Source organism: Heteronotia binoei, chromosome 3, assembly GCF_032191835.1.
Source record: "Heteronotia binoei isolate CCM8104 ecotype False Entrance Well chromosome 3, APGP_CSIRO_Hbin_v1, whole genome shotgun sequence".
Lineage (NCBI taxonomy): Eukaryota > Metazoa > Chordata > Lepidosauria > Squamata > Gekkonidae > Heteronotia > Heteronotia binoei.
This window is the reverse complement of record NC_083225.1, coordinates 148495468-148518440: the sequence shown is the minus strand read 5'-3', so window position 1 is coordinate 148518440 and position 22973 is coordinate 148495468. Positions and strand designations below refer to the sequence as shown.

General features: G+C 40.3%; 1 protein-coding gene across 2 annotated transcripts in view; it reads left to right on the top strand.

Annotated features, from left to right (window-relative positions):
* TTF2 (transcription termination factor 2) overlaps positions 1-22973 on the top strand; it is a 38901-nt gene that overhangs the window by 4723 nt on the left and 11205 nt on the right. The window contains exons 5-9 of one of the 2 annotated variants that reach the window (XM_060234608.1): positions 1034-1858; positions 9875-10001; positions 12484-12672; positions 13972-14129; positions 22269-22350. In XM_060234608.1, coding sequence (XP_060090591.1) covers positions 1034-1858; positions 9875-10001; positions 12484-12672; positions 13972-14129; positions 22269-22350 — 1381 coding nt within the window. The remainder of the gene's footprint in view (positions 1-1033; positions 1859-9874; positions 10002-12483; positions 12673-13971; positions 14130-22268; positions 22351-22973) is intronic. The other variant, XM_060234609.1, reaches the window with a different exon arrangement.

Sequence of the window (22973 nt, the reverse complement as noted above, 5' to 3'; positions counted from 1 at the left end):
CCTTGATGAGCATAGTGGTTCTCACTTCTGAGTAAGCATGCATGGAGTGAGGCTGTAACTACTCTAGGTTTAAAGCAACTAAAACTACTATAGTTCTTCTTAAAACAAGATCCAAAAGGCATGAGAAAGGTTTAGGTCTAGGGAATATCAAGTTTGATTTAGATTTGTCAGACATGTGGGATGAGAGGAAATGGACCCTATTCCACTGAAGAGTAAATGTATTTGACATGTTTAAATCTGCAGGTGTTTGGTATGCATAACTTATTCTGGATTAAATTTTTGAGCAGTTTGGGATCTTTCAGCAAACATTTGAGGTAACACAAGATGACCAGAAAGGAAATTAGGTAAAGGGTATTGGCTTTATATACAGTTTTAGAGAGTAGCCATGTTGGTCTACAGTAGAAAAGCTAGATTCCAGTCCAGTCATATGTTAGAGACCACCAGAGTCAAAGCTCATACTCTCAAAAATCTTGTTGGTCCCTTAATTGCTACTGGACTGAAATCTACACGGCTTTAACTTTAGGAAGAACTTTGATCTCAGTGGAACAGGCTTCCTCAGGAGGTGGTGGGTTCTCCTTCCTTGAAGGTTTTTAAACAGACACTAGATTGCTATCTGACAGCAATGCAAATCCTGTGAATTTAGGGAAAGGTATTTGTGAACATCCTGCATTGTGCAGGTGGTTGGACTAGATGACCCTGGAGGTGAGGTCCCTTCCAACTCTATTATGCTATGATTCTATACATTGGCTAGTAAAGACAGAAACTATTTGTGGGGGGAAAAAGAAATCAAATAGGGCAGTAAAACCTGATCCAGTATTTTGTATAGCTTCTACTATACTTGACATTATTATGTAGTTCTCATGTTTAGAACCTTCATTTGTCAATAATAAACATAAAGAGCCACAGGATGTCAGTTTTTATTCTTTTGTATCAATTTCAGTGCAACAGTTCTGCAGTGGCACTGAGAATGCATAGTATTAATATTCAGGGTATCTGGCGCTAGTCTAAGATTTGGTCTAATTTTTTTTTGTAGGATTCCCAACCTACCAGATTGTCAGCTAAACCACAGTCTCAGCACATGTTGGACTTATCCCTTAATCAAAGAGAACAAAGAAACCCCTTCAAAGTGCCAGGCAAGAATCAAGAACCATTCCCTATGAAGCAAATTAATAACTATAAGGACAAAAATTCAAAAAAAAAGGATAAGAGAGAGACATTGGACTCTGATGAAACAAATCAATATAACTTATCATTGGAATATGTTGGGAAAGAACTTCCAAAAGAAAGTAAGATTAAGTCTGGAGATAAAAGTGGTAGATCATCCAGGGGAGAAAAAGAAAGCCAAACTAAATCAAGTGACCAGATGACTAACCTTCAAGAAACTGCACTTTTGAATATTCAAAAAGGTTGTTCTAGCAAAAAAAGTGAGGTACCCTCTGGGCACATAAGGCAGAGTTCATCCAGGGGAGAAAAAGAAATCCAAACTAAATCAAGTGACCCAGCAACTAATCTTCGAGAAATTGCACTTTTGAATACACAAAAAAGTTGTTCTAGAGAAAAAACTGAGGTACCCTCTGGACATAGTTCATCTGTGAGAACTGCTGAAGATGACTTGCAGAAGCAAGAAACAAGCTGCAGTAGCCAAACATCAGGCATAAAGCCTCTTAATGAGGAACAGCTTGGAAAGGGAGGATCAGAATCCTGCATAAACAAAAATATAACAGAGAAGACTCATGGCAATGGGGGAAGTGAAAAGAGAACTGTGACGTCACAAGGAAGTGCCCCTTCACAAAGGGCAGAAATTTTTGATTCCAAAGCCCTTCACAGCCAGCTTTCAGCTCAGTTAAGCCAAAAAAAGGTATCTGTTGCTTTCTTTTTCTAAATTTGAGCATCCATTTATGCTGTGGCCCAAAGGCATCTTGTGTCAAAATAGTACACCATTGAATCTCTCACAGTGAGCCAGCCATCAGTTGGCTACCTCTGTAAACCACTCAGGTATTTTACCATGCTATCCTACACTGTTCAAGACTAGCTTGCAATACTCAGACATTATTTGAAGTCTATGGCATGCAACACAGTTTGACTATAGCACAGAAGCCTCAGTTTAAAATTTCTAAGGGATGAGCCACTCTGACCTGGATCGCTCAGGCTACTCCATTCTCATCAGATCTCAGAAGCTAAACAGGAAAGGCTCTGGCTAGTATTTGGATGGGAGATCTGCAAGAAGTTCCAGGGCCATGACGCAGAGGCAATGGCAAACCACCTGTAAACATCTCTTGCTTTGAAAACCCTATGGGATTGCCATGTTAGCTATGACTTAACAGCAATAAGAAAGAAAGAATGTACCATTTAACCTGTATCTGATTCAAAATTAATTTCCCACCCCTTCTTTGATAATAATTGGAGACAGCTATTAGAATGAATTCATGTACTTCTAGGTGAAAATATTTATTTGCAGTTGGTTTATTATTTTGACACAATGCATATTTTAAAATACTTTTAAGGCTACAGAAGTGAATGTCATCTGAAGTAATGGGGGGTAAGAGAAGGAGCAAATTGTAGCTGACCACAAACTTCTTGAAAAAAGCTATCATGAAGGTAGAATGCCAGCAGGGGGTTGGGAGCTTTCCAGTGTTTTGCACTGAGTGTCACATGTATGGCTATCCACCCACAGGACAGAAGTCTTGGGTGTGTGCTCGATGCAAGGAGCTCCTGGTCCTCAGGGAACGAGTTCCTACCCTTGAGGCTGAGGTGACTGACCTGGAGAAGTTAGGCACTCGGGGAAGACTCTCGGGGACATATTAGATGAGCCCCACTCTGAATGTGGCAGCCCCGTTGCTGCCAGGAAGCATGAGGGTCGAGAGGGAACGGCACCGTGCTGAGGATAAGGGGAACGCGCCCTCAGAAGGGACCTCTTCTTCATTTAGTGAGCGGGAATCCTTTCACGCCAAGGAACCATCCCTGGGCAGGGAGAGAGGAGGGACTTGGTAGTTGGTGATTCGATCCTTAGGCAAGTAGACAGCTGGGTGGCAAAACTGTGTACTGACCGTATGGTGACTTGCCTGCCTGGTGCGAAGGTAGCGGACATTACGTGTGTAGTAGATAGAATGATAGACAGTGCTGGGGAGGAGCCAGTGGTCGTGGTGCATGTTGGCACCAACAATGTGGGGAAATGCAGTCGTGAGGTCTTGGAGGAAAAATTTAGGCTGCTAGGCAGGAGACTTGAAGCCAGGACCTACAAGGTAGCCTTCTCAGAAGTGCTACCTGTTCCACGTGCAGGTCTGGAGAGACAGGCACAAATTAGAAGTCTCAATGTGTGGATGAGACGATGGTGTAGGGAGGAAGGGTTTAAGTTTGTTAGGCACTGGGATGCTTTCTGGAACAAGCGGGAGCTGTACAAAAAAGACTATCTCCACTTGTCCCCGGATGGAACCAAGCTGCTGACGCTTAAAATCAAAAAGGTGGCAGAGCAGTTTTTAAACTAAAACTTGGGGGAAAGCCGACAGGGATGAAATGTCTCTGGTTCGGGAGGACTCATCTCAAAGAGATGAAGGGTTAGCTGTTACTTTTCTACCGGGTAATGGATCAGAGTTGTCCACTGAGATGGTGACAAACAGTATGGGCTGCCTGCCAAAGTCTTGAGGCAGCAGGAGGAAGGTTGCGGGCCTAACTTGCCTGGGAAATTATAGATGTTTGTATACAAATGCTAGAACTGTTCGAAGTAAAATTGGTGGGTTGGAACGTTTAGTATTGGGGGAAACATAGACACTGTGGGAATTTCAGAAACTTGGTGGAATGAGGAGAATCAGTGGGAGACGGTGATTCCTGGATATAAGCTATATCGGAAGGATAGGGAGGGAAGGGTTGGAGGTGGGGTGGCTCTGTATGTCAGAGAGGGTATACGGTCCAGTAAGACTGAGGTCAGAGAATTAGATTCCCTTCTAGAAATGCTTTGGGTTGAAATAGAGGGCCCAAAAGGAAATTTAACTGTGGGAGTTTATCGCCCACCAAATCAAAAGATAGATGACGATTATAATATGATGGAAGGATTAAAGATAGCGGCTAAACGTAAAAACTGTGTCGTAATAGGTGATTTTAACTACCCGCAGATTGATTGGGTCAATATGTGTTCAGGTCGAGAGAAAGAGATTGAGTTTCTGGATGCTCTCTTGTGTCAAACCAATTTTATTATTGCAATGTATTGTAACAATATTTATAGAGAAAGCACTAAAGCAAAAATACCAATACATCATTTTTCACCCCTTCCAAACCCCCTTATTTTGATCCCTGCTGATGTTTACTTAAATTGCTAAAAATACAAGGTAATATCTCTTTAAAAAATTTTTTTACTCTATTCTCTTAACCTTATCAAAAAAGATACTAATAGTCCAATAAAAACAAAAACCAAAAATAAGAAAAAAAGACAATTCCGTTTCTTTATAATTATTACTATAGTCCACCATTCCACAAAGCTTCAGTTATTTTCAAACATCACTAAATGTTCCTTTACTTGCCAATGTTTTTCAATGTATATTTGAAATTTCTCCTACTCCATTTTAAACTTCTCCAAACCATAGTCTTTTAAGATTCTTGTAAGTTTGTCCATTTCACTCCAAGACATAACTTTTAAAATCCAGTCCCATTTTTCTGGTGTTTTATCTTGCTTCCATAGCTGCGCATACAATATCCTTGCAGCTGAAAGTAGATACCACACAATAGTTCTGTCTAATTTCGGAAAACTTTCCATTTGTAATCCCAACAAAAACATGTCTGAAGATCTCTTAACGTCGTAACCTAACGTTTTTGACATTTCTTTCTGAATCATTTGCCAGTATTGTCTTGCCTTTTCACACATCCACCACATGTGGTAAAAAGAACCTTCATGCTTTTTACACTTCCAACATCTGTCTGACATCTGGTTGCTCATTTTTGCTAGTTTCTTAGGCGTCATATACCATCTATATAGCATTTTAAAACAGTTCTCTTTAATATTGTAACATGTAGATATCTTCATAGAGTTCTTCCACAAGTGTTCCCATGACTCCATTTGTATTTATTTATTTATATTAATTGCCCATTTAATCATTTGAGATTTAACTACTTCGTCTTCCGTAGACCATTTCAATAACAGTTTATAAATTCTTTATCAATTTATCATTATCACCAAACAACATTCTTTCCAATTCTGTTTGTTCTTATCTTATGCCTTTGTTTTTAATATCCTGTTCCCCCAAGCTCTTAATTTGTTGCATTTGAAACCAGTTGTATTTATATTCCAATTCTTCTACCGATTTTAATTCAACCTTCCCACCATGCATCTTTAACAATTGTTTATATGATAACCACTTCACTTTGGAGGTATCTGAATATAATTTTATCACTTCAGTTGGCACAATCCAAAGCGATTTTCTCTCATCCCCATATCTTTTGTATTTTGACCATATATTCAGCAAATTTTTTCTTATATAGTGATGTGAAAAAAAGTCCATCTTATTTTTTCCATAATACATATAAGCATGCCAACCAAAAATATTTCCATGACCTTCTAGTGTCAGTAGTTTTCTATTTAATAGCGTCATCCATTCTTTGATCCACACCAAACATACTGCATCATGGTACAACTTTAAATCAGGCAACTGGAAACCTCCCCTTTCTTTTGCATCAGTCAAAATTTTCATTTTAATTCTTGGTTTTTTCCCAGCCGACACAAATTCTGAAATCTTCCTTTGCCATTTACTGAATTGTTTGTAATCCTTCACAATTCGGATTGTCTGAAACAAAAACATAATTCTTGGTAGAACATTCATTTTGATTGCAGAAATTCTGCCCAGCAAAGACAAGTTCAGTTTATTCCATTTTAGCAAATCTCCATCAATCTTACGCCAAAGCTTCTCATAGTTATTTTTATATAGATCTATATTTTTCATAGTGATTTCCACACCCAGATATTTTACTTTTGAAACAACTTCACAATCTGTTGCATTTTGTAATTCTTCCTGTTGATTCTTTGTCATATTTTTACATATTTTTTTTTATTTTTCTTTATTTATATAAAAACCTGCCAGTTCTCCATACTCTTGTATCTTACAAAGCAGCAATGGTGTTACATATAAAGGATTTTTATTAATAAACATTACATCATCAGCAAACACTATATTTATAGGAAAAACTTTTCAGTTTCAGTCCCTCTATCTCCTTATCTTCTTGTATTTGAATAGCAAAATCTCAAGAGTCATTATAAATATCAATGGAGATAGAGGGCAACCTTGTCTCGTACCTTTGCTGATTATCATTTTTTCCGTCAAATCTGCATTTATACAGAGTCTTGCTTGTTGTTCAGTATATATTGCCTTAACCATTCTTATAAAATTTTCTCCTAATCCTAATTTTTCCATCACTGCAAACATAAAGTCCCAATTCACATTATCAAAGGCCTTCTCTGCATCAGCAAAGAATAATGCCACTTCTTTTTCAGGGTGCTTCTCATAATATTCAACCACGTCTATGATAGTTCTAATATTGTCTCTAATTTGTCTCCTGGGAAGAAAACCTGCTTGCTCGTCTTTAATAAAATTGTTCAAATGCTGTTTGAGTCTTTCTGCTAGTATTCTAGCATATATTTTGTAATCATTATTAAGTAATGAAATTGGTCTATAATTTTTTACATTTGTGGTGTCTCTATCTTCTTTCGGTATCAATGAAATTACTGCTTCCTTCCATGTATTTGGCACTTTCCCATCAGTTCTTACTATATTATCAATTTTTGAAGTTTTGGTACTAATGTCTCTGGGAGGACTTTGTAAAATTTTGCTGTAAAGCCATCTGGACCCGGTGCTTTCCCCAATTTCATTGAGTTTATTGCTGCTTCAACTTCTGTTTTTCCAGTTGGTTCATTTAAGACCTTTTGCATATTTTCTGTTAAGGGATTTACTTGTATTTTCTGTAGATAAACATTTATTTTACTCTTCTCCACCTTTTGACTTTGGAACAGCTTGGCATAATATTTATAAAATTCCCTTTTAATTCCTGCTTGGTCCACAATGTCCTTACCACCTGATATAATTTTGTTAATATATTTATTCTCCCTTTTTTTTCATTTGCCAAGTCATTCTCTTTAAATGCGGTTTGTTTAAGTGGCTCCCCTTCTGGAGGGTCAACTTACCTTATTGGGAGAACAAGGAAATCAGGGATCTGGGTTCCTGGTCCTTAAGGAGCCCCTAGGCGAAGAGCCACAGGCCAAGAGTCCTTCTTTGGCAAGGCGCAGCTTAAAATGCAAAGAGGGTGGAGCAGAGGTACTCCTAAGCAATCAGCAGCAATCACTCTCAATCTCTTTCACCTTTAGCCCACTCAACCAAACAAAGAGCATTTCCCCAGCTATTACAACTCAGAATTTTAGGCAGAATGAAGTCTTTCAAAACTCAGAAATTCTCAGCAACTTCTCCAGCTGTCTCAGCTATCAGAGCTGCTCTGCTTTGTTCTACTCCTCTCAGACCTCTGTGGGAAGATGTCACAGGAAGTGGCGTAAAAACCGCAAGAATACCTGATCATAGAGAATGGGACTTCGTGGCAAGAAAAGCAGGAAGGAGCAATTGAGAGAAGGGCAAGTTTTTAACTTCCTGAACTACTCTAGGACTAATTAATCATAGAAAAACTTCGGCGGCCATTAAAGGAAGGTCAAAAATTGGGAAAATTTTTTTAAAAAAGAACGGGACTTTAAAAGTTGGTGGAGCTGGCAGATATTGTCATAATAAGGTGAAATATATTGGACTATATAATTAGAAGTAATTTTGGTGGGCCCAAAGAGAAAAAGGAAAAAAGTTTTTAAAAGGAGCCAGAAAAACCGTGGACGCCATCTTAAATAAATTAAAAACTAAAAATTAATATCTGGAGATAGGAAGCTCTGAGAACGGCGATTTTGGACTCATTGTAAAGGACATGTTCCAATCTATTAGAAACACTGCTCACTCCCAATTCTAAATCATTTATGAACAAGTTAAAGAGCATGGCATACATCCGAGAGTTCTGAAAGAACTCAAAAGTTGAACTTGTGGATCTCCTGACAAAAATATGTAATCTTTCATTGAAATCTGCCTCCGTTCCTGAGGACTGGAAGGTAGCAAATGTCACCCACATCTTTAAAAAGGGTTCCAGAGGAGATCTGGGAAATTACAGGCCAGTCAGTCTGACTTCAATACCGGGAAAGTTGGTAGAAACCATTATCAAGGACAGAATGAGTAGGCACATTGATGAACACGGGTTATTGAGGAAGACTCAGCATGGGTTCTGTAAGGGAAGATCTTGCCTCACTAACCTGTTACAGTTCTTTGAGGGGGTGAACAAGCATGTGGACAAAGGGGACCCAATAGATGTTGTTTACCTTGACTTCCAGAAAGCTTTTGATAAAGTTCCTCATCAAAGGCTCCTTAGTAAGCTCGAGAGTCATGGAGTAAAAGGACAGGTCGTCTTGTGGATCAAAAACTGGCTAATAGGAAGCAGAGAGTGAGTATAAATGGGCAGTCTTCGCAGTGGAAGACGGTAAACAGTGGGTTGCCGCAGGGCTTAGTACTGGGTCCCATTCTCTTTAACTTGTTCATTAATGATCTGGAGTTGGGAGTAAGCAGTGAAGTGGTTGAGTTTGCAGATGACACTAAATTGTTCAGGGTGGTGAGAACCAGAGAGGATTGTGAGGCACTCCAAAGAAATCTGTTGAGGCTGGGTGAGTGGGTGTCAACATGGCAGATGAGGTTCAGTGTGGCCAAGTGCAAAGTAATGCACATTGGGGCCAAGAATCCCAGCTACAAATACAAGTTGATGGGGTGGGAACTGGCAAAGACTGACCAAGAGAGAGATCTTGGGGTCGTGGTAGATAACTCACTGAAAATGTTAAGACAGTGTGCGATTGCAATAGAAAAGGCTGGGAATTATTAGGAAGGGAATTGAAAACAAATCAGCCAGCATCATAATGCCCCTGTATAAATCGATGGTGCGATCTCAATTGGAATACTGTGTGCAATTCTGGTCACCGCACTTCAAAAAGGATATTATAGCACTGGAAAAAGTGCAGAAAAGGGCAACTAGAATTATTAAAGGTTTAGAACGCTTTCCCTATGAAGAAAGGTTAAAATGCTTGGGGTTCTTTAGCATGGAGAAACGTCGACTGGCGGGTGATATGGTAGAGGTTTACAAGATTATGCATGGGATGGAGAAAGTAGAGAAAGAAGTCCTTTTCTCTTTCTCACAGTACAAGAACTCGTGGGCATTCAATGAAATTGCTGAGCAGTCAGGTTAGAACAGATAAAAGGATGTACTTCTTCACTCAAAGGGTGATTAACGTGGAATTCACTGCCACAGGAGGTGGTGGCGGCTACAAGCATAGCCAGCTTCAAGAGGGGATTGGATAAAAATATGGAGCAGAGGTCCGTCTGTGACTATTAGCCACTGTGTGTGTGTGTGTATTTTGGTCACTGTGTGATAGAGTGTTGGACTGCATGGGCCATTGGTCTGATCCAACATGGCTTCTCTTATGTTCTGTTTCTCCAAGACAGTCTTTCTTTTTTGTTTTCATCTGTGTGCATGTCACTCACTCTGATTTTCAGGTAGCAGAAAGTCAGAGCTGGTTCCAAACAACTGTTTAATCATAGTGCAGGTACAAGGACAAGGGAAATGTCAACTTGTGTGATCATTGATGTGCCATAAAACACAGTAACAATCCTGTGGTTGCAGCTTGCTGTTAATTTTATAATAGGTAGTGTTCTTCCTTAGTCATGCATACCTCTTAAATATTTCAGAATTGTTGTAGTGATAATCTTGCATAAAAATGAGAAAGCATGTAGGCAGCCAATGATGCCTTTTTCTCCCTCTCTCTCCTCTCTAGAGCACTTTGAAAATGGTGAATATGCAGGCTCTGCCAGATAAAGGGGAACGATTACTAAAGCAAGTGCAGGAGCTGGAAGCCGCGCTTAGATCTCTTAACCTGGAGACAGAGGAAGGCGCAAAGGAAGGTGTGCTTATTTAGAATTTAGAGGTCACTGGCCATACATTGAAGGCAGTGTTTTGTTTTTTTCTTTTTCTAGAACACTGAGAAATGTTTTTTTGGTTCTAAATCACTCGGTCACTCTGTCCAAAATGTTAGTGTATTTCCTCTTAATGTGTCTTTAAGCCAGTTCAAACACATACAGATAGAAGATGATAATAACCCCATATTGGACAGCACCTTTCAGCCTGCTGTTGGAATCTGTTACCTGGAATGCTGTTAGTAAATGTGAACACTCATTCACAAGTGTACTTCCAAATTTCCAGGTCAAGGCCATGGACATGGGCAATGCCTGAGGTAGTGATTTGGAATAGCAGACATTGAGGGAGACAGTACTTGAATTTAAATCTTCCTGTACATAAACATAATAGAATGAAAAGCAGAAAAATTTAGGTAGATTGTAAGAGCCATGTAAAATTCTAAATTTGGGGAATTGCTGTGCTCAGGTGGCCCACAGTATCACATAAGCATTTGGGGAATAAACAACAACAGGGAAATCAGCTGTCCCAATTACGCTAGATGGGCCTTCTCTTAAGCTAGTCCAAAGTCAGAACCAGACCTTGGTGTTATAAGCATACAGTATACCTGGGGTGAGAAGGAGATGAGGGGGGCGGGGGGAGACGGTTGCAGTTTCTCACCAAGTTGTACTTGGAGTGTAGGAAGGGAAATTGGGACAAAGATTTAGAGAATCAGAGCAGAGCAGAAAGTTCCATACGTTTTCTGAGCGAGGAGTTTCAGCATAGTTGAAGGGGTCCCAGTGGAAAGAAAGAGTCTGTCCAGTGATTTCAAGTGATGACCATCCAATCCTGGGGAGGATGCCCCCTTTATCCTTGGGAGTTTACTACTGAGGCTAAATCTTATTGATGGCATTTTTGAATTCTCTTTGCCATTGGAGGAAATAGGCAAGATCCTAGTTCCTATTGGCAAGTTTGAATTGTTGGGGAAAGGTAATAGGGAAGAAAAGGATGATGTGTACCGTGTCAGGGAACAGGAAAGGTTGGGATGACTGGATTACTTGAATCAACAAAAAATAAGAGGATCCCTAGCATGTAAATGTAGAAAACAGTAAATGCCAGGGGAAGACCATCAAGGATGATATATACACTAGAAATATCTAAATATAGAATATATTGGATAAATATTTAAATTTTCAAATAAACGTCTGGGCCACAACCCAAAACATAGAGTCATAGAGTTTGAAGGGACCCCCAGAGTCATCTAGTCCAACTTCTTGCACAATGCAGGAAATTAAGTTCATAGGATCAGCATTGCTGTCGGATGGCTATCTAGCCTCTGTTTTAAAATCTCCAAAGAAGGAGAGCCCACCACCTCCCGGGAAAGCATGTTCCACTGAGGAAACTCTTCTGAGATAACTCTTCTGAGATAAAAAATAACATCGCAGTGACTGTACTCACAGGCACTAGTGACAAGGTCTGGCACATAAATAAGTCCAACAGATCGATCCTTCTTGCTCAGATGTAATAAAAGTGTCCAAAGACCTCCAACAGTTGTAAATCAAGCAGAGGATGATCAGAGGGAAATCTACAGCTGAACACCTTTCCCAAGTATATAGACATTCAATTTTTTCTTATTAAGCAGCTGAACTCCTTTCCCAGTTAAATGGATGTTTTAATTTTTTTTCAGTTTTTCTCTGCGTTTATGTATAATATACCATGAGCATGTGCGTGATGGACCACCAACTCTATATAGACATTTATTTGAAAATTTAAATATTCAATATATTCTATATTCAGATATTTCTAATGTATATTATTCTTGATTTTCTTCCCTTGATATTTATTGCTGTTCTCTGAATGGTAGTTTTGTTCAGTGCCCGTTAACACATGCCATTGGATGGGTGATGGGGCCCTAGCTTTATTCTTTGATTTCCAGAGGAATCTCCATTATAAGGCAGATTCCTGGATGGCCCTAGAGGGCTGATTATTGTCCTGCAAACCTTGATGATTAATCATAGCCTGAATTTTGATGATCCCTCCCTCCAGAAGCCCCAGAATAGAGCTATTATCAAGGGAGTGTCCCTGGATGAGATGGGGGACACCCATGTGAGTCAGCTTCTTAATAACTTGTAGCCTGACATTTATTTATTAGCTTTAATGTCAGGCAATGGGCAACAACCTTTGCCAGGTATGAGAATTTAAGGAGACAGTGGGGTTGAGTCTTAAAGATATGTCTCCTGACCCAGGGCTGCTTTTGAGGAAATAGATGATAGAAGCACATGTTTGAATATTCATCCATAGTTGGATGGGGAATCCTCTTTGCTCATAGAAAGCTATTGTATTGTTCCTGAAATACTAGTTTCTGAGCTGCATGTAGGTCTTTTTTTTTTTAAAACACATGAGACAGTTTTCAAACATGCAGTTCCCTGCTCTTGCAGCCCAGAAACTACTGTACCTCACTGTTTTGTCATGTTTGAACTGGGTTTTACCCAGCAGGCAATGCAGGCATTATGGGAAAGGACAAAGAATTGCAGAACAACCCATTCAGCAGAACCACCATAGAGCCACCAAGTACTCTGAAGGGGAAAGGGCCACAGGTGTTCCATGAGTATGAGAATACCAGACCACTACAGCTCCATCTTCCTGCAGGATCTAATCAGTACTGCAGTGACCCTTCTGGAGGTAAGTAGGGGAGCAGCCAGCCAGCAAAAAGAATTTGGAGATACATACGCCCATCTTTCTGTTTAGAACAGTTCCTTTTGACCCTATAATCACTTTAACTTAAGTCATTATCCCAAAATAAAATGTTTGTATCTGAGGCATAAAATTGTGTGTTTTCATAGCAGTCTTACTCATGCCTGAATGAAATCATAAGAAATTGCATTTTCAGAGTCCATTTTTGTCTTTGGGAACTGCCTGATTATTTTAATTTTTTTGCCGTGTGTGTGCTTATGTGTGCCTGTGCCTGGAAGTCACGATGACCTCTGGCAACTCCTGCTGGGGCATGGAGGACATTCAAAGAAGTGGCTTGATAGCCTGCCTCTGCCTCCCGACTCTACTCTTCCTATTTAAATATTTACCAGGGTTGGCCCTGCTTAACTTCCAAGATCTGGAGATCGGGCTTGCCTGGGCTATCCAGGTGAGGGCCTGCCTGATTCTTATGTTAAAAAGAAGAATTGCAGATTTATACCCCGCCCTTCTCTCTGAATCAGAGACTCAGAGCGGCTTACAATTTCCCGTATCTTCTCCCCCCACAACAGACACCCTGTGAGGTGGGTGGGACTGAGAGGGCTCTCACAGCAGCTGCCCTTTCATGGACCATTCCTGCGATAGCTATGGCTGACCCAAGGCCATTCCAGCAGGTGCAAGTGGAGGAGTGGGGAATCAAACTTGGTTCTTCCAGATAAGAGCCTGCGCACTTAACCACTACACCAAACTGGCTCTCTTAAAATATTTTATGTTCTGAGAAGCTCCATCAGAGCCATTGCTGCTTTTCTCCAGGCTTGTTAACCTTCTAGTCATATTTAAGCAAAACGTTACATATATACATGGGTATGTTTAGCCTGGAGAGGCGGTGGCTGAGAGGTGATATGATCACCATCTTCCAAGTATTTGAAGGGCTGTTATATAGAAGATGGTGTGGATTAGTTTTTTTGTTGCTCTAGAAGGTAGGACCAGAATTTATGGGTTGAAATTAAATCAGGAGAGTTTCAGCTCAACATTAGGAAGAACTTCCTAACCATTAGAACACTTCCTTAGTGGAACAGGCTTCCTTGGGAGGTGGTGGGCTCTCCTTCCTTGGAGGCTTTTAAACAGAGGCAAGATGGCCATCTGACAGCAATGAATCCTGGTATTTGTGATTTTCCTGTATTATGCTGGGGGTTGGACTGGATGGACCTGGGGGTCCCTTCCAACTATGATTCTATGATTTACTGAATAATCAGTGCTATAGTGGCTCATAATTTCAGTATTGTCTTCTAGAATATTCTTCTGTGCGGAACCTTTATGGAGGCCGAATGACTGAAGATCGTCTCAGGGCTGTGTATAATGCCACAACTGATGCAATTAACCAGCTCCACAAGTCCCTCAAGTCCTGCCCCACTGCAGAGGCAGTGGCTGTAGACCCATCAGGATTGAAGGTGAGTTAAGGTAAAAAAAAAAAAGTTGTGCATCATGTAGTATGTCTGATCCAATGTGCTGCAATCTTCCTTCTGTGAAAAACTTTCACATGAGATTGTGTGATGAAAAAAAGCTAATAGAAATGGCTGAGAGGGTTTGTCTGCAGTCTTGTAGATGAGAGACAGTGAAGTGATCCAGACAAAACTGAGATGGTATTATCTCCTTAAGGATTGAGGAGCCAGTATATCCTGGAAGGATTCTGTCCTTGAAGGAACAAGTTCATGGCTTGGGGGTGCTGCTGGGTTTTGACTTATGTCTGGAGGCTCAGGCCTTCTTGAGGACACACAGTGCCTTTCATCAGCTGTTTCTCAAGAAGCTTTAGCATGTCATAGTGATCTATTTCTGATAACATCTAGGTTAGATTGCTGTAATGTGCTCTATGTGGGGCTGCTTCTAAAAACTCTTGACACTTCAATTGGTGCAAAAAGTGAAGAGCAAACATTTGTTGGGAGCTGGATATCACAGGGTTCATATCACTCCTGTGCTGTAAGATCTGCATTGGTTCCCTGAAGGCCCTAAACAGCTTGGGGCCAGGGTACTTGAAGGAGCTCTTCTTCATACAGCCCAGCCTTCCTGTTAAGACTGTCTTCCCAAGCCCTGTTTTCTGTGGCCCTGCCTGCAGAGGTGAGTCAAGTAGTGACCGGAGACCGTTGTGACTTCTCATCTATTGGAATGCTTTCCACTTTGAGGTTTGCTTGGCGCCAACTATACTTTCCTTTAGGCACTGAACCAAGATATTTATTTTTGCCTGGGGTTTATTGATGGCTTGCATCTTTTTTTAAAAAAGAGAGAGAGGTTTTTATAGTCTGTTTCTAGCCTGAAGACAGCTTTATTAATACCCAAGCAGGCTCCTGGCCTTTTAGAATTTTTCTAAATAAATTAATGTGCCGTTATTTAATTTGGTGAATTGCCCCCCCCCCATCTCTCTCATTGTAGCCCATGATGTATGCAAGGCACAACATTCTTGGATTGTGTAATGTTTCTTTAACATTCTCTTGTGGAACTACACAGGAGAAGTTTGCAGTGGGCTATTCTGTTGATAAATTCAGAAGCCTGAAAACCGAAAGAACTTCCAGGAGCTAAAATCCTGTATCCATTTAAGAGTAAGAGGTTCACCACCACCTCCCAGAAATTCCTGTGTGTGAGAAGGCTGCATTTTATTCCAATTATAATGAAATGCTAGTTACAGATATTTGAATATAGAAACTACAGAGTACTTTCTAACTGTCTGGTCCTGCTTCCTAAAATCCTTTGTCCAAGCATTTACCTTTAATGCCTGTGGAACTTGTTTGATTCCCCTCTTTATTATAATGACTAGTTACCCCTCATAGGAAAGGAAAGGTCCCCTGTGCAAGCACCAGTCGTTTCCGACTCTGGGGTGACGTTGCTTTCACAATGTTTTCACGGCAGACTTTTTACGGGGTGGTTTGCCATTGCCTTCCCTAGTCTTTTTTACACTTTCCCCCCAGCAAGCTTGGTACTCATTTTATCGACCTCAGAAGGATGGAAGGCTGAGTCAACCTTGGGCCGGCTACCTGAATCCAGCTTCCGCCGGAATTGAACTCAGGTCATGAGCAGAGAGTTCAGATCACAGTGCTGCAGTACTGCTGCTTTATCACTGCGCCGCGGGGCCACACTGTCCCTCATAACTCAGCCATATATGTCTATTTTTTCTAATCTGAGGGTTATTAAATTTAGATTAAAATAACTCTAGAAAGGACATAGTCACAAAAAACCTCCTAGTAAATAAAGAATACAGAAGTTATTGAACAAAGCAGGAGTCAAGTTTCACCTTTAAGACTGACGTCTGATGAAGTGTGCTTAAGAGCACACGAAAGCTTATGTTCTAAATAAAAATTGGTTGGTCTTAAAGGGGCAACTTGACTCCTGCTTTGTTCAACTGCTTCAGACCAACACGGCTGCCTGCTTGGATCTACCCAATACAGAAGTTACACAGTCAAAAATGAAGTCTCAATGCTCAGATTTAGAAATGAATGTTCAATGTAGTTGTACTAATTTTCTGTAAAAGAAAAGGGGGGAAAGTGTATGGGATGGATTTCATAACTGAAAAATTGCCTGTGTGCATCTCAGTTCAGACCTTTATTGGCATAAGAGCAATAATGATTCACAATCAAAAGTAGGTACAAAGGCCTGAAATATAGTAAGAACAATATATAAACAATCAATTAAAATAGCATCCAATAATACTAATCAAAATTAGACACCCGGTAATTAAAATACAGTAGTATGCCTAGATTTAATTGTATAGGCTTCTACTAAGAAGTTCGCAACACACGTAGTAATATGGGGATTAACATCTTTGAAAAGGTAGGATAGAATTTTCCTTTTAGTAAATACATTGTGTTGGAGATATTCAGCTAAAAATAGTCTACATTGTGAGGCCAGGAGAGGACATTCTAAAAATAATATGGGATATAGAGCATTGGAGGGAGGCAGACATGCAGCTCTGTGGCTCCATAATGATAAGTCTATGATAAGCCTCTTTTAATTTTAAATTTTTGTTTTAACCCTGAGGATTTTACCTTTTTTATCTTAACTCTCTCACCTTGTAAGCAGAGTTTTTGAGGAATGCAAACCTCCCCTGCTTAACTGGATAATTGGCTGGCGTCTTCACTGTCTCTGACTCTAGAAGGCTACCAAGTGGAAGCTTTGCCTACTTAGGAACTTACTACTACTATTTCCCCTCAGTTGCCCTGCAAGCTCTTCTTTTAATAACAGTGAATTTGAAGTCTCTTAAACGTGGGAGAGCTGCAGAGTTGTTTTTAATTACCCCATCCTTCTCTGTGCTTGTATCCAATACTCTGTCTACCAATTAACATGGGCGTTACCAAAAGACCGAGAGAAGCTGAGGATTCTCCATTACCAGCTAAACAACTGAAAATATATGACTTTTATTCAGCCCAAGTGCCCACATCTAATCGTTTTGAAATTTTGGCTAATTTTGATAATGAGGATGTTATTGAGCAGCCCTCACTTACACAAAAGTCTACGGACCCTCACGACATGATTAATACAAATGTAAACTCTGAGGAAGCTGCAGACAAGATTAACTCTCTAAATTCTACTGAAAGCAACAGTCCTGAAGTGGGTTGCAGAGAACTCTTTAATATAACACATTTAACAGCTGTAACAGTAGACTTCATCTGTAGCCAGTTGAAACTACTTTGTAATAAAATGGACTACATTACTAAGCAGCTAACTTTTAAAAGAAGCACCTTGGAACAGGGCACCCCATCTGCCAATGAATTACAGCCAAAGGAATATGATAAGCCTTTTTCACCAAGTAAGAACTTAATAAAACCCTACAAATTGGTTCTCACCCCAAATAAAATTTGCCTAACTATTTGCAACTACAGAGGACGATGCCCTGCATGGAATACTATGCAACAAACTAGGAAGCATTTGAAAACATTGTTTCCAAGGGAAATGAGCCAGATTGATCTACTAGAAGTGGATCTTGTGAGTGGCAATGCCCAGACTCTGAGGGTGATATTATCATTTAATTCAACATGTATACCTCAGCTTCTATTACGATGTAAGGGTTATCTGGCATCTAAGGGAGTCTTCCTATCCCGTGTTTTTAAGAATGAGATGATCTCTCCACTACTACCCACCAAGAAGTGTCCAACTCAACAGAATCATCCCCTGACTACAAAGGTTGACAACAATAATTCAAATAGGGAAGAGCCAACTGATTCAACCAATAATTTTGATGAAACTATGGACATAGTAGCAGGAAATAATATTCTGGAAGATAATATCGGAGATCACTTCCAATTACTTCAAGCGCAAGAACAACAGGATATCCTAAAGAGACTGGATCTATTGAGGGAAAATCTCATATTAAAACAGACTGAATTCCAAAAGAGAATCCAAGGGATTCCCAATAATCAAATAGAAATTTCACAGGACACCTTACCAACAAATTCAGATCAACAAGAAGCCTATACTCCTATAATCTCCAACCATTCTCTTCAGACCAACTTTAACTCTGACAATTTGGCCTCTAATTCTACACCATCCAGCTTTCCATCTACTAATGAGTGCATATATCAAGACTCTCAAAAACTACACAACCAAATTACAGAGCTGGGCTGACTGTCCGAAAAGTCTTCAACTAGAGATCTTCACCTCTTATCTTGAAATATTGCCGGCTGGCTGAATAAATCATGTGACCCTGACTTTATCGATTTCCTTACCCATTATGATTGTATTCTACTTCAAGAAACTTGGTCAGAATTAGAAATCAGTATCCCTGGATTTTTTCCATTCAACCTTGCTGCTCATAGAAATGCTTCCAGGGGCAGATTTAAAACTGGATTAACAATTATGATTAAAGCAAATATATGTTCCAACGTAACTTTACTTGACTCTTCCCCTCCCCTAGCACGAGCTCTGTTAATTCACTTAACTAATTCTATGTTGATTCTGGTAAATGTTTATCTTCCTCCACCTGAGGACGATTTAATGCTTTTGAGCAATTGGAACAAACTATCTGATTTTATTATTTCTTTGCTTAAACGTTTCCCATGTAGCCCACTCCTTATAATAGGTGATATCAATAAGTGATAGGACCAAGTAACCAAAATCTTATTTCCCCTTTAGGCTTTGAAGGATTTGACCAATTACACCTACCCCTTGCCGACATATGAATTTCTAAAGATACATTATATAATAAGGCGGATTTACAACTTATGGAATTTTGTATTACTTATGATCTTAATATCCTAAATGGGTCACCCAGTTTCCCAAATGCAAATGAATTTACCTACTCTTCAACAAGAGGTAGTAGTGTTATAGATTATTGCCTTTGTTCCTCAGATCTATGACCACTAGTTAGCTCCTTCTCCATTGGAATCCGCACTGAGAGTGACCATCTGCCTGTCCTGCTGAAACTTCATGGCAGCTCTCTTATACCTCATATGTCAGTATCTATATCCCCTGATAGTGTTCCCCAGGGCTCTGTTAAAAGAATCAAATGGACTACCCAAACCGACAAAGAGTTACTCTGCTTATTTCAATCAGACAGAATGTTGGAGTTTAGAACAATTATTGCCAAAACCTGTTCTATGGAGGAGGCCAATTTAGCCTATGCTCAGATAATTGCTTCCAGTAATTCTGTAGCCAAACCAATTTGTCCTCCTAATCCTGTCTGTAATCAATGGTTTGACTCAGAATGCAGGAAAATTTCTCAGGGACTCATTTAGAACTTTTAGGCAAGACAATAATTCCTGCAACCTAAAAATTTACTCTGCACACAAGGAGATATATCATAGCCTTATCACTGGGGGGGGGGGGACATTTTTATAAACAAAAATGGGACCATTTGCTGAATACAATTAAAACCAAAGACTGTAAACTATTCTGGCAAACTGACTCTGGTTACTTGAAAAGTAATTTAGCCCTGGCTTTGATTACACCTACTCCCCAAAAATGGGTTGATTATTATTTTGAAATATTTAATGACCAAGATATTTCAATAGAGTGCAGAGAAGAATTTACCTTTTCAACCAATCCAGAATGGTCTCCTGTGAGTCCCAAGGAAATAATTGATCTAATCTCTGAATTGAAGACTGGCAAGGCCCCTGGTTTAGGTGGGATTCCAGCTGAACTCTTTAAGAAGTATGTGGACTGGTGGGCCATTCCACTGGCAAACCTATTTTTATCGATCAGAATGGAAACATCCCTGAGTCCTGGTTAAGATCATTAATATTCCCAATATATTAAAAGGTAATTCGGCTTCTTCTGGAAATTATCGCCCAATCAGCCTACTCATCTCATGTAAGCTGTATTCTAAGCATCTTTAACATCACCTATTAAATTGGTTAACTAAAGAAAAGATCATTGGCCCAGAACAAATTGGTTTCAAGGGAAATCTACAATTGATCATTGCTCCACCCTTGCCTTCTTGGCAGATAAATATATGAAGCCTAAAAGAGGGAAATTGTATACAGCCTTTATCGATTTAAAGGGCACTTTTGACTCAGTCACCAGAGATCTGCTATGGGAAAAACTTATAACTCTGGGGATGGAACCACGCCTACTTTTCTTTATCAAGAAACTACATGATACTACCTCAGGTGTTATTAAAGTCTCCCCTGATGGTCAGCTCTCTTCTAGTAAAACAGGGCTGTGTTCTTGCCCCTTATCTCTTTAATCTGTTTCTGAATGATTTGAACCAACATCTCTCTCTCTCGGCTTGGCTTCGCGAACGAAGATTTAAGAAGGGTGCAATAGTCCACGTTTGCTGCAGGCTCGCTGGTGGCTGACAAGACCAATGTGGGAAAGGCAGGTCCGGCCACAGCGGCTGCAGGGAAAAGTCTGATTTAGGGTTGGTCCTGTAGCAGTGCGATTCTTCCTCAATCTCCTTTTGTCCTCAAGACCAGCTATGCGTGCGTTCTCAAAGGAAGAGACAGCCTGGTGGATGGTGTGCCTCCATGCTTTGCGATCTGAGGCTAGGTCAGACCACTGGTGATGGTTGATGTAACAGGTGCTAAGGGATTTCTTCAAGGAGTCCTTGTACCTCTTCTTTGGTGCCCCTCTATTTCGATGGCCGGTGGAGAGTTCGCCATACAGGGCAATCTTGGGAAGGCGGTGGTTTTCCATCCTAGAAATATGCCCTGCCCAGCGCAGCTGCGTCTTCAACAGCAGTGCCTCGATGCTGGTAACCTCTGCCCGCTTGAGGACTTCAGTGTTGGTCGCAAAGTCACTCCAGTGGATGTTGAGGATGGTGCGAAGGCAGCGCTGATGAAAGCGCTCAAGGAGTCGCAGGTGATGACGGTATAAAACCCACGATTCGGAGCCGTAGATGAGGGTTGTCATCACAACCGCTTTGTAAACATTGATCTTTGTGCCTTTTTTCAGATGCTTGTTGCTCCACACTCTTTTGTGCAGTCGGCCAAATGTACGGTTTGCCTTTGCCAGCCTGTTGTCAATCTCCTTGTCGATCTTGGCATCTGAGGAGATGATGCACCCCAGGTAGCTGAACTGCTGGACTGTCTTCAGAACTGATTCACCCACAGTGATGCAGGGAGGGTGATAATCTTCCTGGGGTGCAGGCTGGTGGAGAACTTCTGTCTTCTTCAGACTAACTTCTAGGCCGAATAGCTTGGCAGCCTCTGCAAAGCAGGACGTCATATGCTGCAGAGCTGATACCGAGTGGGAGACGAGTGCAGCATCATGTCCATTGTGAATGGCCAGCCTCCCTTCTTAGAACAATTAGCAGTGCCTATACGCTGACGACACTTTCTTTCACGTACCAGAATTGGCCTCCAAAAATACTTAAGTCTTTCGTGAATACTGTAGATTGAATTGACTGGTAATTAATTATGAAAAATCAAAAATCCTCTTTTTTTCAAAGAGCTGGCACCTATGTAAATGGTGCATTGGTAAAGAAGAAATTGAACAAGTGAAGACTTACAAGTATTTGGGAATTACCTTTAACTACAACCTTAGATGGCCAACGCATTGTAATAGAGCTGTAAGTCTAGTAAGATGTTCTCTGGCGCAAATTAAAAAGTTCTATTTCTTAGGAGGTAACCAGTTCATTCTAGCAACTCTGAAAATTTACAATGCTAAAATCCTCTCTCAGTTGCTATATGGAATACCTTTGTGGATTGGAGCCTTTAGTCCCTTCGTGGAGAATGTACAGTCATCATTCTGCCGTCAGATGCTCCCAAATGTGTCCCCTACTCATCCATTTGTGCAGAGCTAGGTCTACACTTTCTAGAAACCAGAGCCTGGATTATGGCTTTTAAGTTCTGGTTAAAAATTCATTTCAGAACGGATTCAGGAAGTTTATCATACTACCTGATGAAAGACAGGCATAGCATTACTTGGCTCTCTACATTTACCTACAAACTACAAAAACTTGGTATTGAGATGGACACTCTTTTCTTACGTGACGTGTGCATCTCCTGCTGTATCAGCACTGTGTGTATGGGAGGACCAGAGGACCCCAGGTGACTTGCTCAAGAGACATCAAAATAAAGTGTTAATAAAAGAAGTAACTTACTGTGGGAACTGAGCCCTGAGTGCCATCTCTTGCAAAATTACACATCCTGTACTCCCTTTCCCAGATCTCCCTTTTGCTGCACCAGAAACAAGCACTAACTTGGCTCCTCTGGAGGGAGAACCAGGCACCATGTGGAGGAATCCTGGGTAAGAAACTTTTTGTCCGTTTATGATTCTGACTGTGTTCATACAGCTCTTTTTCTGATGAAAGTGGCTTTTGTTTATCAAGTACTAAGCATAGCATGAAGGGTGCAATAATCCATGGTATGGCCCTTGACCCCAACCTAGAATGGGAGTAGGGTTTAATCTGAACCCTGAAGAAAAGGACATTTGGGAACAAGAAGAGGGAAAGAAAAACAGCTAAGATAAGTTCAAATAAGAAACCAAAAGCTTAATTACCACAAATATAAGGGCCAAATAATATCAGTTACGAACGTACAACATAAATATTATCAAAATACATGTAGGCCAATGGTAGCCTCAAAACAGGACAATTATACATAGCTATTAAGCAGAAAACATATGATGAAGACCATATGCATTTTGGCCAGTTCAGCCTTCCTCAGTGGTCAAACATATATATTGCACATTAGCTCCAGGTAGTACAATGAATACTGAAAATAGACCAATTAAAAATGATTTTATAAGAAATCTCAGTGACTCAAGGCAGGGATAAAATAAAGGCCTCATTTTCAAAGGTCTTTTGCCGTGGTCATATGCTTGTCTTCAATTAAGCATCTTTCTCTCTTGGTCTAGTTGATTCCAAATTA